Raw genomic sequence first — 18982 nt, 5'->3', positions numbered from 1 at the left:
CAGATCTGTCTAAATCGGTTCGCGAATCAGTTTGAATGATCTGTTCAGTTGCACACACTGAATCGTCTGAAGCGATTTCAATTCACACTCGACTCGGAGTCGTAACAGGAAGATTTAAGCACATCAAGAGCGTTGGATGAAGTGGCCGTGGACCTACAGTACAGTCAAGTGAGAGCAAATCTTCAAATGCATAATATATTTTTGCCAGCGATGAAGATAGTTGATCATCTTCGTATGCTGTCTGTGAATGAATGATTCCACAGGACGATATATTCGATTTCAATTCATTTTACAACCAAACAGATTATTACGCCACGATACTAAAAAGTATGACATTACCCGTTTTTTGGACATATAATTAATTTATATTAAATAAAGCTACCATTGTTCACAGTTTATGAACACCTGCCATCCCGCGGTAGTTTGTGTGTATTGTTGCGCAGTGGCGTGCGAACTCGACTTGAAAACGAATGCCTTTGCCTGCCGTAGACACAGTTAACCAGTTTAAACATGCTTGCAGAAATATACATTTGATTATATTTTGGAGAACAGTCAGAAGAAGATCCGTCGATGTAGCCTACTTTTTTTTTTTTTTTTTTTTTTGTGTGTGTTCAGATGTTCAGTAGCAGTCATGAGCGCGAGCACATGTGAAGAGTTTTAACTCTTCTCTGTCAAATACATGCCTTTGAATGCAGATTCACTTTATTTCGACATTGTCTAATAATCCAAATGTAGTTGTATAAGTTACTATTATACAAACCAGAGGACAGGCAATGATTTTCGGGCTATACAGATGGCAGAAAGAGTCTCTCTTCTGTTTTTGTTGCAAAGAGAGCCTTACTTATCTACTTATGAAAATAATAGTCATTTAAATAAACAAAATCTAAATAATATCATTTTATATATGACGACTTCAGAGGCAAAAGCCTCCAAGTACCATCTGACATTTTCTTCTAAAAGAGCATTTTTATCAAGCTTGTATGTTTATGTTCAGTTATTTCACTTAAATGGCAATGAAAAGTACATATTAATTGTCATTAAAGTGAAATTACTGAACTTAAATATACGAGCTTGATAAAAATGCTTGTTTTAGAAGAAAATTTCAGATGGCACTCAGAGGCTTTTGCATCATGAAGTCTTCATATATATATATATATATATATATATATATATATATATATATATATATATATATATATATATATATAGGCTTATATGATCCGAAGTAAGTTACTCGCTACTTGAGTAGTTTTTTCATTTGATACTTTTTTACTCTTACTCAAGTAACTATTAAGATTATTACTTTTACTTTGAGTAAATATTTCTATAAGTACTTGTACTTTTACTTGAGTACAGTTTTTGGATACTCTACCCACCTCTGTATATATGTATATGTATATATATATATATATATATATATATATATATATATACATACATACATACATACATACATACATACATACATATACATATACATACATACATACACAGATGTATGTATATAACATATGAGCAGAAATTGCTAAACAAAAGCTTATTTGATGTATTTGATATATAAAAAATACTATTTTTGTCAAAAATAAAGTCATCAACTAAGATGTTAGCTGTTCCAATGAATACATAATAAAATGTAGGCCTATAATCATTTTTTTACAAAGAAAGAGTACACTTGAAATATTGTTGAAATTGTAATTATTGTTGTAATTGTAACCTTTTTAATAAAATAGCAAAAGATATTTACAAGATAGATGTAAGCAAAATCTTAAATGGTCAATATAAGTCTTCTTCTAAATATATATTTTGTCCTTGCATTGTGGCTCAGTCAGTGTCACACCTGAATGAATGGCTCATTATGCAGAGTGGGTGGGACATTGTATTCTAAGGTGTAAACCACTCCTTGTTCACGCCCCCCTCGCATATTGGCTTTCCAAGCAAAACCTGTGTTACCCAATTTAAATCAATGTATTGTTTCATGTGAACGATAAAGCAAGACTATTTTCACATAATTTTGAAGCCAGAACTCGTAGCAACAACATCCATTAGTCAAAAGTCTTATTGACACATATTTAGTATGAGTTTTGTGATCTTATTTTAGCAACTTTCATTTTTATTTTTTTCAATAACCACGCATAAACATTATTCTCTTAAAAATACAAACATCTACATACACAATGCTTACATATTATGGTAGACCTGTTTGTGCTATATAGAGTGAATTTACACCTTTGGCATTATCAGGTTTATAAATAACTGAAAAAAGCACAAATATCAGGGCATGTCAAAACATCCCAAGGGCCCCAAAAACACCCTAGACCCCAGAGGGTTAAACACGATCACGCAGGCTAGGGCCCCGTCTACTAGACGGCTCTATTCCTCGAAATGGTCTGTGTTTTCTAGCTGGTGCACAGCTCGTGGCGTATCACCACCGGACTGCGGGGTGACGGAGGTTCTCTCCTTCCTGCAGGAGCTACCGGATAAGGACAGAACCCCATCCACGCTCAAGGCCTACGTGGCGGCCATAGCGGCGTTTACTAAACCGGCGCTTGGCCAGTCACTTGGGAGAAACGATCTGGTCATCCGCTTCCTTAGAGGAGCTACAGTAGGAGGCTGAATCCTCCCAGACCTCCCTCAGTCCCCATGTGGGACCTTTCAACGGTTTTGGAAGCCATGAAAGGTGCCCCATTCGAGCCAATCCATTCAATAGATATCAAACACTTGTCTTTCAAGACAGTGTTTCTTATGGCTCTCGCTTCGGTAAAGCGTATAGGGGACTTGCAAGTGCTCTCAGTGAGCGCGACGTGTATGGAATTTGGGCCAAATGACTCAAAAGTCATACTCAAACCAAGGCACGGGTACGTTCCTAAATCCCTCAACACACCGTTTAGGGCTCAGGTCATTTCCCTGTCAGCCCTGCCGGTCTATAATGAGGAAAAGGACGCAAGCTTCCTTTGCCCGGTCAGGGCATTAAGGGCTTTATGTGTCTCGCTCGACTGTCTTCAGACAGACAGAGCAGCTCTTTGTTTCGTTCAGCGGACGTTCTAAGGGACTAGCTGCGTCGAAACAGAGTCTATCCAGGTGGATAGTTGACGTTATAGTGCTGGCTTACACTTCTAAGGGCCTGCAGTGCCCGTTGGGTGTCAGAGCGCACTCCACAAGAGGCATGGCCTCGTCGTGGGCTTGGTCTAGTGGGATTGCCTTGCAGGATATCTGTATGGCGGCAGGCTGGGCCTTCCCGTCTACATTTATAAGGTTTTATAACCTAGAGGTTCCCGCCTTGCAGGCTAAGCTGCTTTCGGTCTAGTAAATCAGTAGTGTCTGCCCCGATGCTATCGGCCCAGAATACTGAAACTGCTTGAGCGTCGCTCGCTGATCGATTAAATAACTCTATGGGCAGGGTGTAAGACCCATAATATTCTTCAGTCCAGGCTGAGTTTTTTCGCCCTGACTGTGTGGAACACTGTTTATATGATTAGCTCCTTATAGGATGCTACTTATTACGGGAATGATGCTATTCTAGCCCCTCTTCCCGGACTCTCTGTGAGTCCCTGGTGATTATGCACTATATGAGCCCCGGGCATCTGCCCTTGGGACTTTGGTGACGGATCTCAGCACGCACTGCGTTTTACACTGTGTTCCCCTAGTGTAAGATATTACGCAGTACGAGAGACCTCTCGTAAGAAAACGTACTCGGTTACTAACGTAACCTCGGTTCTCTCTAGAAGAGGGAACGAGTACTGCGTATCTTTGCCGTGCCTGCAACACGCTCTGGTTTGCTTCGGCGATGAAAAACCAGATTCTATCAGCCTTCGAGCTGTATTTATAGGCCCTAGCCACGCCCGTTTCGGCGGGACGTGACGCAGTGGGCACGAAGCGCCCCCATTGGATCTGACGTCACGGGGGCCTCTTTCGATAGGCTGCTGCAGTTGCCGCAGGGCAGCCAATAGGCACGCGAGCCATCTTGCCTATGCCTGCATGCTGCCGCAATGCGTTTTACATTATTTCAAAATTAAGGATAATTTTTGGCTTCAATATCTCGCGGAAAAGAGATTTCCCCATAGCTTAAGATATTACGCAGTACTCGTTCCCTCTTCTAGAGAGAACCGAGGTTACGTTAGTAACCGAGTACGTTTTAATAACCTCAAATGTCATTGGTTACAATGTCATTGGTCACCTGTCCTTGACATGAGACATCACTTAATTTGTTTTATTTATTTATATTAATGTGTAATGTGATTTAATGCATTGTTAATATAGAATAGATTCTTACCAGATACTTTATTAACAGGAAGTCTTACTAGTGATTGCATTGTGTTGTTAAAAGATATTTACAGACTGTAATGATGCTTTTCCATGGTTATTAGCATTGTAAATTTATCAAAATTCTTATACATTTTTACGTAATATAAATGGTTCATTATATTTTCTATTAAATGGAAAAGGGGTTCTGGCTTCTCAAGTTAAGATACAGTACACAGCATTAATTATAGCTCACAAATGCCTTTTCAGAATTTGCTCCAGAATACAGAGGAACAAAATTAAACCCAGCAAATTATTAAACCCAGCAAAGTAGATATTACAACATTATATAGTGATCTTAATCATCTAACTTTTTGCAAGCGAATAACCTAATAAGAGAAAGTATGAGGAAAGTACAGTACACACAGCATGGATGATTACACCCCATCTGAACATAAAATATCTAAATAAAAAAAAAAAAAAAAAAATGCATTCATACTGCCAGAACCCCTTTTACATTTAATAGAACATATAATGAACAACTCAAAATTTACATAATAGTAATACACAGGATGATAACAAAAAGCTTACACAAAAACTCTTGCTTATTGATATAAACAAGTAATTTATCTTTCATCTAAAGCCCTTGTTATATTTACAACTATTTAATGGACACTTTTTACATTTCTGAGGTTCTCAGATCCAATATAATTTTTGTTGGGTAAACGTTAATAGTGGTGAAAGGGAGTATAGTGGTAATGTAGTGGTGAACTACAGCAAATATGACTTTGCATTCCCATTTTTATCCAATTTCTTTTAGATATTTTAATGGCAATAACACAAATCAGGCCCGGTTTCACAGACAGGGCTTAGACTAAGCCAGGATTAGACCATAGATCAATTAGGACATTTAAGTAATTTTTATAAACATGCTTAGAAAAAAACATTACCGATGTGCATCTTAAAACTAAAAAGGCACTGATATATTTTTAAGATCAGTCAGTGCAAGTTTATTTCAGTGGAAACAGCTCAGACTTACATTTTAGTCTAGGACTAGTCTTAAGCCCTGTCTGTGAAACCAGGGGATAGTGTTATAAATATAAAATGTAAAAATTTATAAGAATTTTGGTAGATTTACAATGCTAATAACCATGGAAATGCGTCATTACAGTCAGTAAATATCTCTTAACAACACAATGCAATCACTAGTACGACTTTCTGTAAATAAAGTATCTGGTAAGAATCTATTCTATATTACCAATGCATTAAATCACATTACACATTAATATAAATAAATAAAACAAATATCATGTTTGAAGTCAAGTGAATATAGCATCACAGTCCCGCCCACAGCCGGTGCCGGAAGTAAAAATTCAATACAATTTCTCCATTGACAGTTGGGGTATAAGCCATAAAAACGTAACCATACATGGTAGACTTAAAACCAGCTACGGCAGTACTAAGCGATTGTATGCTCATATAACCGCCAAAAGTTCATGGGGCACTAACCTTGTTTTGAGATAAATGCCTTTTATTCGCGATGTCTTGGAGAAGTACTTCATTACCCACAATCCTAAACAATCCCACAATCCCACAGTGATGCATCTGATTGGTGGAGCTCGTGTAAACCCCGCGAAAGTTCGTGAAGACTCAAGATAAATAGAAAAAGAAAAAAAAACTGTTGCGTTTTTTTGCACGGTATCACTGATGTGACATTTGAACCGAGGAGTCTTCATGGTATGAGTCATATCAAGCATTTTATGATGCCACTGTCAAAACAATATTTAGCTTAGGCATACCCAGAGCCATAGAGAGCTCTTCATGCATTTACTGAACATTTGTGTAATAATTCATGGCAAGTTAATAAACTGAATATGATGCACTTTCTGGTTTGCTGACCTTCACTTTTTAATTTTCACTTGTTGTTATTAAGAAAATACATTAAATGTTATTAAAATTAAGGATGAACTATAACTTCATGAATAAAATGAGCATGGACCACAAGTGGGAAATTGTTGAGGCATTTGTCAGCAACCTGCCGGTGGGCCGCTGAAACTGATGAGCAGCCATGCTTTCCAGTCTATTTACACAATTACTACTGAAAGAACTGCTATAAACGCCACAAGAAAAAGTTCGCGTGGCTGTCGTCAGATTTTAAAGTCGCTCTAAAGGCTCTTTCGCGGTTGTGGCTTCAGTCAACTTCAGTGAGGCGCGCTGGTTTATGGGATGAGTAGTTCCTTCGCTCGGAAATGAAAATATGTACACAGTCTTGTACCTTTGACTTTTTTTGTATTTTCTCGCCGTTTTTTCACTCGAAATGATATGTTGTATGCCTATGAGTTCAGCCGTAGCTGGTTATCCTCAGACATGCTCTAAAACTCTTTAGATACGGATTTTCGAAAACGCCAATGGGAAAAATGAATGGGAAATTTACTTCCGGCACCGAAGCACTCGGGACTGTGATCCGTAGACGGGCTCTGGTGATGCTCTATTACTGCTATTACGGGTCATTGGACAGGCGTCCAATCACAACTGACTTCCGGAAAAGGGGAAGTAACCAATGACATTTGAGGTTATTAAAACGTCCCGCCCCTCGACTGCCAAAATAAAAGTGTTCGAGCGAGCATTGCAAAAGCAGCAGGCGAGAGGAGATCAAGCGCGAGAGCGTGGGGAATGATCATGCGTAGGGTTTGAATGAGCTCGCGAGTTCCTGTTTCTATGGCGAGCGGATAATGCCTTTTCTAAGTCTACCCTGAAGAAGGCGAAGGAGCAGTCTACCCTTCCGTCGCCGTCAGTCCGTGTCTATTTTTGAATGGGATTGATAGAGACGTCAGACGACAGACCGGCGGCGACGTCACGGCGGCGTCACAGTAGTAACGTATACCTTACGGCGACGTGGCGACGGCGTACGTGAGAAATGTATAAAAAATCATAACGTCTGAACCAGGCACGTCGCCTAATAAGACGCCTGATACACACGTCGTCCCTCAGTACGTCGCCTAATAAGACGCCTGATACACACGTCGTCCCTCAGTACGTCGCCTAATAAGACGCCTGATACACACGTCGTCCCTCAGTACGTCGCCTAATAAGACGCCTGATACACACGTCGTCCCAATCTAATGTTATTTTTCCGATGTTGATAACGAAAAGTGAATAGCATGAGTAAGATTGGATTTGCAATAGGCTATATCGGGAGACATGATTTTTGTTTTGTTTTGTAGGAAGCTTTTCTTTAAAGTGAATTTTTGTTTAATATTAAAGCCTCTTAATTTTAAATTTGTCATCACCCAATTGCTTGGATTTAATAAAAAAAGAAGCGAATATTCCATAAACAGGCTCTAACTTGTTGGTCTTTCTACAGCAGTGTTTCAATAAATGGTCTATCTTTTCTAGACAGAAAAGTTAACAACAAAGTAATAAAAATCTTTTATTTGCAAAATCTATCCCTGCCTCCAGATACAAATGGCCCCCCTTGTATGAAAATATTAATTGGAATAGAGCATGGAGTAACCCACATACATTTTTAATTACAAACTAATTAAAAGAAATATAATTTATTACCCCTGTAACAAGATTATCTCTAAATTTATAGCCTACCGTAGACGAAAAATGCAGCTTTTGCTTTATGGAAACGGAAACGTTAGACCATTTATTCTATAATTGCTCACATAGCTCTTCTCTGTGGAATGATATAGCCAATGTTTCATTAATGGCAACAACAATGTTTCAACAACTTGGCTCAAACAAAGCCTACATTTATCTAATTTTGATATCTTCTTTTACTTTTCTGACTCAAATTTCTCTGTACAATATATAGTCGACTTAATCATTTTGCTTGGAAAATTCTTTATTCTTAAATCGAAGTTTATGAAAAACTACGGTGACGCATTGCTGCCACATACATATAATTTTTTCCACTCAATTATGTCGTAATAACGAGATCTTATGTCGTTTTAACGACATATTTTTCTCGTAATAACGAGATCTTATTTCATTAAAACGACACATTTTCTTGGCCTTATAAGGACGTGTGTAGTCATGTACAAAATATGCCTTTATCCACATAAAATTGATAGCCAATCATGTCTTTATCATACGTAAAAAAAGCTGAAGAAATAGCAGCCCCCAACGGACATTCATGTTAAAAGATCAAATTCTGTACACACCTTATTAATAGCAGATGAGCCCAGAATACGAACATTGTGTTTAATTCATAGACTGTAAAAAATAGGTTTAATTGCATATTAGGCTAAGCATAAAGAAAAAGCTTAATGTGGCTTAATAGGCTACTTCAGTGATAAAGATCAAATGCTGTACACACCTTATTAATAAACCATACTATCCTACAGAAAAGCAGATGAGCCCAGAATATGAACGCAATGCATTTAATTATACGTTAAGCGTTTTCAGAGAAACCCTTTATTATAAAGAAAATAAAGGTGGCTCTTAACGTTTCTTTCTATGGGAGGATGGCATTGCGGTGCACAGCAAATCCTTTAAATGGTATTCAATGCAAAACAAAAATGAAAAATAAAAGTAGCCAATAAAATAAACAAATTATTGTGGCATTAATTAGCCCACAAACAATATTTATTTTAAAGACTAAACGAATTTGTTTACAGATAAACGCCCAATGCTGTTTTTTTTCTTTAGAGTGTTTCAGCCGCCCTTTTCAAACTGGCGCAATAAAATGCAACAGAATTTGATTTGTTAAACATGAAGGACTTATCAGTCTGGCATGGCCGCTCGCTCTAACGTTAACCTAGATAAATGTTCGCTATTATTAAGCGCATATCCGAGTGTTTGTGCGGAGTGTGGAGCGCGCACTGCATGGCACACGTGGACGCGCCGGTGCCATCACTCGCATTTTCCTATCAACAGTGGAAACAACTTAAATACTCCATTTCTGGTCATACAGAAAAGAATAATACATCAGTCGCAACTTTATTTGTGTAAACTCTCAACAACAAGAAAACGTTGTGCTTTTGTAAAATAAAAGAAAACGAACGCGCTTTCATGATCTCTGTGAATTGGAGCGCATCTAAAAAATGAACCGAAAAACAGTTAGCCTCACAGACATGAGAAATATAACTAGCCTATCTATATAAAGTTTATAAATAAAATAAAAATGTCCACCAACGAAAGCAAATACGGTAGGCTGCCATCTGATTATGTGATCCTGTCCGTATGAAAGGCGCATTCATTAGCCTACTTTTGCCGGTGCTTTGCGGCAAGTTTTATGCGCTTGAGCGCGGAATAGCCATAGGCTATATACCAGGATTGAATATAAACGTGCGATTAGTCCTAATTGCTTAAATAAATTACTACTAGTCTAGAAAAATCCTTTAGTCTATGGCAACTCTAATCAATAGCCTACATTTAATATTTGACATTATTTAATTAGTAATTTTATCCAGCTCTTTACATTAAATTAGTTGAGTTAGCATAATTAGTTCATGAACAAATAAAATAATAAAATAAAGTTTAAATTATACCGGTAACATTTCTATATAGCATTGCTTATTCCACCACACAAAGGACTGTTTATAAGGTGACAATCCGTTATACATGTGAAGATTGTATATGGCTGTATCTTGAAGATTTTTGTATTGTATCTTCTGTTATAAAGATGAAGATTGACATTTCGTTAATTAAACAAAATAAGAACACAATGTTGTAAAAAATAAACAACTTAGGCTATGTTCTGTTAGATGTGTTTTGACTACTTTTTGTTTAATTATCTCTAGGTAATGAAGATATAGCCTATTAACAAAAATAAATCTTAGGCTAGGCTATATATAATTAATATATTATATAAAAAAAACTTATAGGCCTATATAAAATATATTTTTAAAAAGGGCCTCATTGATTCATTTTGCCTGATTGGGGGCTGTTACTATTTGCATAAGCTTTTTGAACGTAGAAGTGTGAAAAAGGATAGGCTGTCAATTTTATGTGGATTATAAAGGCAAAAAAAAAAAGATGTCGTGACATCTCATTATTACGAGAAAAATATGTCGTTTTAACGACATAAGATCACGTTATTACGAGAAAAGATGACGTTAAAACGACATAAGATCTCGTTATTACAACATAATTGAGGGGAAACAATAATATGTATGTGGCAGCAGCTATGCGTCACCGTAGTACTGCTCTTGATGTAAAGTGTAACAATTATCGTCAGTTATCCTCTTGCGCCCTCTGTTGGCATTTGTACATAATATACATATGTTCATTGTTTATATATTTCTTCATGTATTTTAATAGTGTTGTTAAATAAAATAAAATAATTAATTACTTTTAATACCCTACTTTATTTGAACCAATTATATTGCCTCATTTGTAATTATGTATTTAAGTCATACTAAAGGCTATTGTTCACTTCAGATCTATCTTTATGACCAAAAAATATATAGCCTAAATAAATAGTCGACACTGACAGCCCTAGTCTTGAACATTTGACCATGAACCTACATTGTTTTGCATTTTGTGACTAAACGACTATTTCCCTGTCTTATATTTTTTCATTGTTGATTTCTTGAAAATAATAGGCTATTAAAATACTTTCTTGTCACCTTCTCCTGTAAACAATATCGTGAATAGTTTCATTTTGTGTATTCGCCCATTATGGTCAACTGTGTAAATTAAAATTATTACCACCTTCAAAAGTAAAAACTCAGACTGACACATTCCAGAATATTATGTTTATAGATTACAATTAACGAATTTATCTGTTCAACTTTAAAGTTGTTGTTAATAATTGTGCAAAAAGTTGTGACTTTGATGGTGTATAATTTGCATAGCCCTCATATCCAGTAGAAAGTGAGTGAATTATTTAAAAAAAAAAAAAAACTATGTTCGTAAACCATTCAGAGATGACATTAATGACATACACAACTTTGTATACAATACAAAATTTGTATCAATGATATTTTCAATGTCATCAGAATACAAGAAAAGAATGATTGATTAGAAAGATAACAAAGGAAAGATAAGAAAAGCTAGGGGGGAAAATAGATATTATTTTATTGTGATGCGACGTTGGAGTCATGCTGTGGTGAGACGTTGGTGTCACGCGTCTGTGATGCGACGTGCTGTGGTGAGACGTTGGAGTCACGCGTCAGTGGTGCGACGTGCTGTGATGCGACGTTGGAGTCACGCGTTGGTTTCACCCGTCTGTGGTGCAGCGTACCCCTTCTGTCACGTAAAAGTACACGACTGTAGACTTCGGTAAGTTATCCGTGGCATTATCCACTCGCCATACTGTTTCCTCGCGTGTAGATCTGTTATCCTCTTGCGAATGTCATTTATTGCGCGCGCCAGCATCAGTTGTGCGCTCCGTTAATTTTGTCATTGATTTTTCGCCATATCAAACACCTTATAAAGTGAATTATAATAGGTCCCCTTTAATGTTATCCTCAAAAATGTTCTGACTCTTAACTTATTTATCTCTAAGAGACGCAATATCAAGTGTAAAGAAGATATATTAAACAGAAAATAAGTGAAAGAATTCAAAATCAAACTTGGCAGAGCTCTAAACACCAAATAGTACAGGCAGAGATACAACTAAAAAAAAGTAAATGTACAATTTATTCTTGCCTTTATGAATTGCATTGATGTCACTGATGATCTTAGCTATTTTTTTAGAGGAGCTATCCATCATCTCATTGGTCTCTTCGATGTATTTCTTATTGTCGAGGACTGTGGATACAATGTCTGCAAAAATAAAATAAAGTGGACTTAGTTTTATCCACAAAGTAGGAAAAGTGAGAAAAAGCACTCTCTCTGCTTTACCTTTCTGCTGAAAGAACAGGGTTGATGCCTCTGTTAACACACTGTCACTCTGAGAGCGCATGAGGCTCAGTTGAGAGTTTAATCCATCAATATCCTGAGAAAAACATCAAGGGACACGTCAAGTAACCACATTAACCACTGTACACAGAGATACATTAGCATTCAAAGGTGTAGATTCAATACAACATTTTTGATGTTTTTGAAGGAAATTGATTATTTTTTTCACCAAGTTGTATCACCATGTATTCCAAACATTTGAATGATAGACATATACCCAGGGGGCAAAGGGGGTTTAGCAGACATGGGCTGCTGTAAAAGGTTGTCATATAAAAATGAAATCTATGATGTCTGAGGATCACAACCTGGGTGGACAACCCGGTCAACAAGCTGCTGGAAACTTGTAATTAGGGTCAAAACAATGCTACCTCAAATTCTGCTTTAACCCCCCGGAATCACCCAAACATGCTAAAAAGGTTTAATTATATTCATGAATCCTGAGTCATATCTCCCTGATACTTTATGCAAGAAACAAACTGAGCACATCTTTCAAAAGAGTGGAAGATAAGCTTTCATCTGATGACTTGATTGTACATGTAATTAGAACGTAAGAGTTAACAATGCCTCTTAATTCATAGGTAGGCAAAAAAAATGTTAAAAAAATATTGAACATTCCATTTGTAATCGGTAGCATTCTTTTCCCTTTGTTGTTGTTAAAATAAACAAATTACCATGTGAAGTTAACTTTTACTAGATGAAATCATATTTTGATCATTTTCACTAACCAGACAGTCCTCATGGCCCATAACACATTTAGAGGGAATTCAATTTCAAGCCTATAATAGCCTGTCAATTCAAACAAGGTCTAAGAAAGAAGTTTACCATTAACTGATGTTAATTGTATACTGCTCTGTTTCTGTATGTACAGTATATTGTTTGCATATTTATGCAATATCTATTATTTGTATTGCAATGTCTAGTATTTCTAATATTCTTTCACAAGTGGGATAGCTGTATTTATTCTATCGAAATAAAAAAAAAAAGGATTTGAGGATTTTGGGTTAGGCTGGTTACTGTTCAATCCAGGTGTTTGGAGTGTGAGACAAAGGTACTGACAACTAAATGTTGAAAGACTAAAACACACAGGAGTCATGTGTGGAGTAGGTTTAAAAGTATTTACTGATTAAAACTGTTACATTAAGTAGCAATTTGTACCAAAAAAAAAAAAAAAAAAAAAAAAATCAGGGTGATAACTAATTTCTGTAATAATGTTTATACAATTGGTTTAGCTGTTCTCTTACGAGAGGTTCTCTCGTATTGCGTAAGGAACTTACGCTACGGGAAAAGTCATCTTTTCTCGAGATACTGAAGCCAAAAAATTATCCTTAATTTTTCATAATTTGTCAAGGCAGTGCAGCAGGCAGCACAGCAGAGCTAGAGCGGGCAATACTGCGTGCTCATTGGCTGCCGCGCGGCAACTGCTTAAGCCTACCAGTGAGCCCCGCGTGACGTCACGCCCAATCAGGGTGCGCGCGTCACAGCCCGCCAGAAGGGGCGGCGTCAGAGCGTATAAAAACAGGGCTCGGAGGCTTAATTCTCTGATTTCTGTCTCTTCAGCGAAGCTCTTCGCATCGCTGCTCTCTGAGAGAAGCCGTCGCCGTCGAAACCAGCAACGAGCCAGCCTAGGACAGCCTGAGGAAGCCGGACGAATCTTCGCCGCCTTCAGCCTGCCGTGCCAGCTCAGCTATCCGGCGATATATCCTTTCTCATTATGTGTTTTACTGATGTATCTTTACACGAGGCGTTGTTTCAAATGCCTCGCACCACTCCCCGCTCTCTCTCTCCCTCTGTCGAGCCGCGCAACTGCGCCTCTCACAAGGTGTGTTAGAGATGCGGATGATTACGGGGCTCGCTCTCTCCCTCTGTTCGAGCCGCGCAAAACGTGCCGCTCACAAGGGATCGCAGACGCGTACGGTCACGGGGCTAGCTTTCTTTACGTTACAAGAAAGCTACCCCCCCTCCCCCCCGCCCGCCGTCTCCCGGCGAAAGGAGAAAAGAGTGTTCTAGACCCGCCAAGGCCGGTCTAACCTCCATCTCTAACATATTTCTCAGTCCCCTCCTAGTTCAGGCTACTGGGAATATCTATACTGCAGTAAACGAGCCTGTCACAGTACACGCACGCCTGCAAACAGGATAACGCTCTCTGGCTACTCGCCCTCCCCGCACTCTCTCCCTCTGTTCGAGCCGCGCAGACTGCGCCGCTCACAAGGGATTGCAGAAGCTGACAGTCGCGGGGTTAGTTTTCTTTACGTTACAAGAAAGCTACTGTCCCCGCGTCCGTCACTCGCCGGTGATAGGAGAAAAGAGAGTGTTCGAGTCTCACCGAGGCTTGGCTACCGCCTTTCTCACATATTTCTCAGTCCCCTCTAAGTTCAGGCGGCTGGAAATATTAATATTGCAGTAAACGAGCCTGTTACAGTACACGCACGCCTGCAAACATGATAACGCTCTCTGGCTACTCGCCCTCCCCGCACTCTCTCCCTCTGTTCGAGCCGCGCAGACTGCGCCGCTCACAAGGGATTGCAGAAGCTGACAGTCGCGGGGTTAGTTTTCTTTACGTTACAAGAAAGCTACTGTCCCCGCGTCCGTCACTCGCCGGTGATAGGAGGAAAGAGAGCGTTCGAGTCCCACCGAGGCTTGGCTTCCGCCTTTCTCACATATTTCTCAGTCCCCTCTAAGTTCAGGCGGCTGGAAATATTAATATTGCAGTAAACGAGCCTGTTACCTTACACGCTCGCCTGCAAAACATGACGACGCTCCGGCTACTCGCCCCGCTTCCCGCGCAAACTGCGCCGTTCTCAGGGATGTCAGAGCGGACGGTCACGAGTAATGCTCAGCACCCCGCGTGCCTCACTCACCGGCGGAATGAGGAGGGAGATGTTTGTTGCCCCGCTGAGGCCGGGCCATTCTCCAATTCCCATACGTTTCTCAGCCCCCTCTGAGTTTAGGCGGCTGAAAATGTTAATGTTGCAGCAACGAGCCTGTTATAATACACGCACGTCTGCACGCTATCGCCGACGAAAAACATGACCCGCCCTCTCTTATGCTCGAGCGAACCGATAGCCTATGCACTCTTCCCCTGTGGCTCAGTGGCAGAATAACAGGCTTTCACACCAGAGACCCGTGTTCGATCCCGGCTCTGGCAGCAAAAATTTTTATGCTGTTCGCTGATCCAAGCTCGCGGCCAGCTTCTCACACGCAGAAAGTGTGTGTATTGCAGCCAATGAGTCAGTTATATAACTCGCTCGCCTGCACACAAACGCTGTTCGTACAGCGGCCCAGAAAATCTGGCAAAGAGTGTTAATTCTGGTTATTCGGCTCACGCCGACGGTGTTTGAGTGTAGTAAATATGCCCACGACCCAGTGTTCATTTCTACACACAAGCACAATTCCCCCTGTGTACCCCACAGAGCACACTCACATAAAGCGCGCACTTGCCGCTCGAGTGTTAAGTGTAGGAAAGGTGCCCGCTCACGAGTGCTCACAACCACACGCTGTTCGCTCTGTCTCACACGTTCAGGGTTCAGATATCGCCACTGCCACCGGCCGTGTTTTAATAAAGAGTCCTGTGCCCGCTCCCCTGCGTTCACACTCTGCTATAAACACTCACGCGCGCTCTCTCAGCGCAATCCGGCCGGTCACTGCTATCAGCGAGTCCCCGTCTCGCAGCACTGTCTCAGCGCGCACCGCGCGCCCGCCACTGCAGGTCCCTCGTCCCGCGCTATGCAGCGGGCAGGACTCAGAGGCCATTCGACCCCTAGCTATGAGTGCGAATGCATGGAAAGCTATTCCGGGTGTGTCGACATGGGTGCTGGACACGGTAATACAGGGCTATTCGCTACAGTTCAGTCGTCGGCCTCCGCGCTTTCAAGCCCGGACCGAAATGAAAGTGAACGCAGAAGCAGCCCATCTGCTTCATGCAGAAATAGCGAAGCTGCTACGAAAAAAAGGCGATAGAGAGAGTTCCTCCTTCTCTGACCGAGGCGGGCTTTTACAGCCATTATTTCCTCGTGCCCAAGAAGGACGGTGGGCTCAGACCCATATTAGATCTGAGACATTTGAACAGGGCTCTCATGAGACGGCCGTTCAAAATGCTTACGACCAGGCAGATCCTCGCGCTAATTCGCCCGAGGGACTGGTTCATATCTCTCGATCTGAAAGACGCGTATTTTCAAATCCAGATTATACCCCGTCACAGGCCATTCTTGAGATTCGCCTTCGACGGCCAGGTGTATCAATATACCGTCCTTCTGTTCGGCCTGTCCCTAGCACCCCGTACATTTACGAAGTGCATGGATTCAGCTCTCGCTCCCCTGAGAAAACAGGGCATGCGAATTCTGAACTATCTGGACGATTGGCTCATTCTAGCGCAGTCAAAAGAGGAACTCATCTCTCACAAGATAGCGCTTCTCAGTCATCTGGAAAGCCTGGGTCTTTCGGTGAACTGGGCCAAGAGCTCACTTATCCCCAGTCAGTCAATTTCCTTCCTAGGAATAGAACTGGACTCGGTGGCGATGACGGCCAGGCTGTCAGAACAGCGCGCGCGCTGTGTTCGACACCTCGCCGCATCCTTCCAAAAGGGCAGATACCTCCCTCTGAAACGTTTCCAGAAGCTGTTAGGCCATATGGCATCAGCCGCAGCGGTCCTACAGCTGGGTTTACTTCGAATGCGCCCGCTTCAATGCTGGCTGAAATCGAAAATACCCCGCGGAGCGTGGGTTTCGGGCAGCGCTCAGGTCAGCGTGACTCAGGTCTGTGTCTCAGCCCTGCAGCCCTGGCTAGCGCCCGAATGGTACCGACAGGGAGTGACAATGGGAGTCATCTCACACCGCAAAGTGGTCTCGACAGACGCGTCCAACATGGGTTGGGGAGCGCTTTACGGGGGCAGACCAATCTGCGGCCCCTGGTCGGGCCCAGAGCGGAACCTCCATATAAACTGTCTGGAGATGTTAGCGGTCGAGAAGGCTTTGAAGCATTTTCTCCCATACTTGCGGGGACACCACGTGCTAGTTCGCTCAGACAACATGTCAGTGGTGTCCTACGTGAACCGCCAGGGCGGACTCAGATCCAGAGCCCTGCGCGCTCTAACAGAACGCATTTTGGTCTGGGCTCAGGGCTCGCTGCGCTCGCTGAGAGCCGCGCACGTGCCCGGGCACCTGAACGACGACCCGGACAAACTGTCCAGGGACAAGGTTACCCCAGGGGAATGGGCGTTACACAGCCAGACGGTACAGACGTTGTGGCGCCGCTTCGGCGAAGCGAAATTGGACCTTTTTGCCACAAGCGAGAACGCTCAGTGCAAAAGGTTCTTTTCGAAGAGCAAGGATGCGCTGGCCCAAGTTTGGCCCAGTGTCCCGTTGTACGCTTTCCCCCCGATCTCAATGCTGCCTCAGGTATTAGCAAAGATCAGGGAAACGCGCTGCGCAGTGCTCCTCATAGCCCCGCACTGGGAGAACCAACCCTGGTTCCCGGAGCTGGTGAGCCTGTCAGACACAGCCCCGTGGCCGATTCCGGCGAGGAGAGACCGTCTCTCTCAAGCCCGAGGGTCAATTCTGCATCCCCATCCAGAGCGCTGGTCTCTGCATGCGTGGGTAATCAACGAATATTCGCTGATTTGCCAGAAGGGGTAGTTAACACGACCTCGCAGTCCAAAGCCCCCTCGACGAGGCGGCTCTATGCGTCTAAATGGTCAGTGTTTAACAAATGGTGTGCAGGGAAGAGTTTGAACTCTCAGTCCTGTGGGGTTCCACAGGTTCTGAACTTCCTCCAAGAGCTCTTGGACGCGGGCAGGTCCCCCTCCACGCTCAAGGTGTATGTTGCGGCGATTGCTGCGATCGCCGACTCGGCGCACGGCCGCGCACTAGGAAGAAACAAACTCATTACCCGTTTCCTGCGAGGCGCCAGGAGGCTGAACCCTCCGCGGCCACCTTCGGTTCCGATATGGGATCTGTCTTTGGTCCTGGAGGCCCTTAAAGCTTTTCCCTTCGAGCCGTTAGACTCTGTGGGTCTCTAATACCTCACTTTCAAAACCGTTTTTCTGCTGGCCCTCGCCTCAGTAAAACGTGTGGGTGACTTGCATGCGCTATCAGTTAGCGCGTCGTGTCTCGAGTTTGGACCTAACGACTCGTTAGTCATTCTCAAACCTAGACATGGCTATGTCCCTAAAGTGTTGGGTACTCCTTTCAGAGCACAGGTTATCTCCCTCTCAGCCCTGCCGCCGGCAGCCAGTGAGGTCGATAATAACCTCCTTTGCCCTGTCAGGGCGTTAAGGCTTTATATTACGCGCTCTGCAGCCTTCAGGCTCTCAGAGCAGCTCTTTGTTTCGTTTGGTGGGCACACCAAGGGTCTCGCCGCCTCGAAACAGACGCTATCCAGACCTGCAGTGCCCTCTGGGCATACGGGCTCATTCCACCAGAGGCGTTGCCTCATCGTGGGCATGGTCCAGTGGGATTTCCATTTATGACATTTGTACGGCAGCAGGCTGGGCCTCCCCGTCTACATTTGTTAGGTTTTATAACCTGGAAGTTCCCGCCCTGCAGGCTAAACTTCTTGCAGTCTAAAATCATGTTCATGCCCTGCTCTTCGCAGGCTGGATATTAGATTTGACTCTTCTGGTCAAGCCGCACTTTCAGGGAAAGCTTTTATATACAGACCGGCTGCGCCGCTCTGTTTCTCCCTACGGGTGCTTATGTACATGTGTTGGCCCGCATTGCTGGCCACCTCTCTCCCCACTCTTCACTCCCCGGGTCCCCTCCCCCTGGAGTTGTGTGTGGATGCATGGCGCGCACGGCGTTGACAAAGGGTTCCCGTAGCGTAAGTTCCTTACGCAATACGAGAGAACCTCTCGTAAGAGAACGATACTCGGTTACTCACGTAACCTCGGTTCTCT

General features: G+C 42.1%; 1 protein-coding gene across 1 annotated transcript in view; it reads right to left on the bottom strand.

Annotated features, from left to right (window-relative positions):
- Nucleotides 1–18982, bottom strand: part of lama4 (laminin, alpha 4) — a 143441-nt gene that overhangs the window by 69748 nt on the left and 54711 nt on the right. The window contains exons 17-18 of the mRNA XM_079887731.1: nt 12037–12130; nt 11842–11958 (exon numbers count right to left, since the gene is read on the bottom strand). Of these exons, the coding sequence (XP_079743857.1) occupies nt 11842–11958; nt 12037–12130 (211 nt within the window). The remainder of the gene's footprint in view (nt 1–11841; nt 11959–12036; nt 12131–18982) is intronic.

This window comes from Squalius cephalus, assembly GCF_949319135.1.
Source record: "Squalius cephalus genome assembly, chromosome: 12".
Taxonomy (NCBI): Eukaryota; Metazoa; Chordata; class Actinopteri; order Cypriniformes; family Leuciscidae; genus Squalius; species Squalius cephalus.
This window is presented reverse-complemented; position numbering and strand designations above follow the sequence as displayed.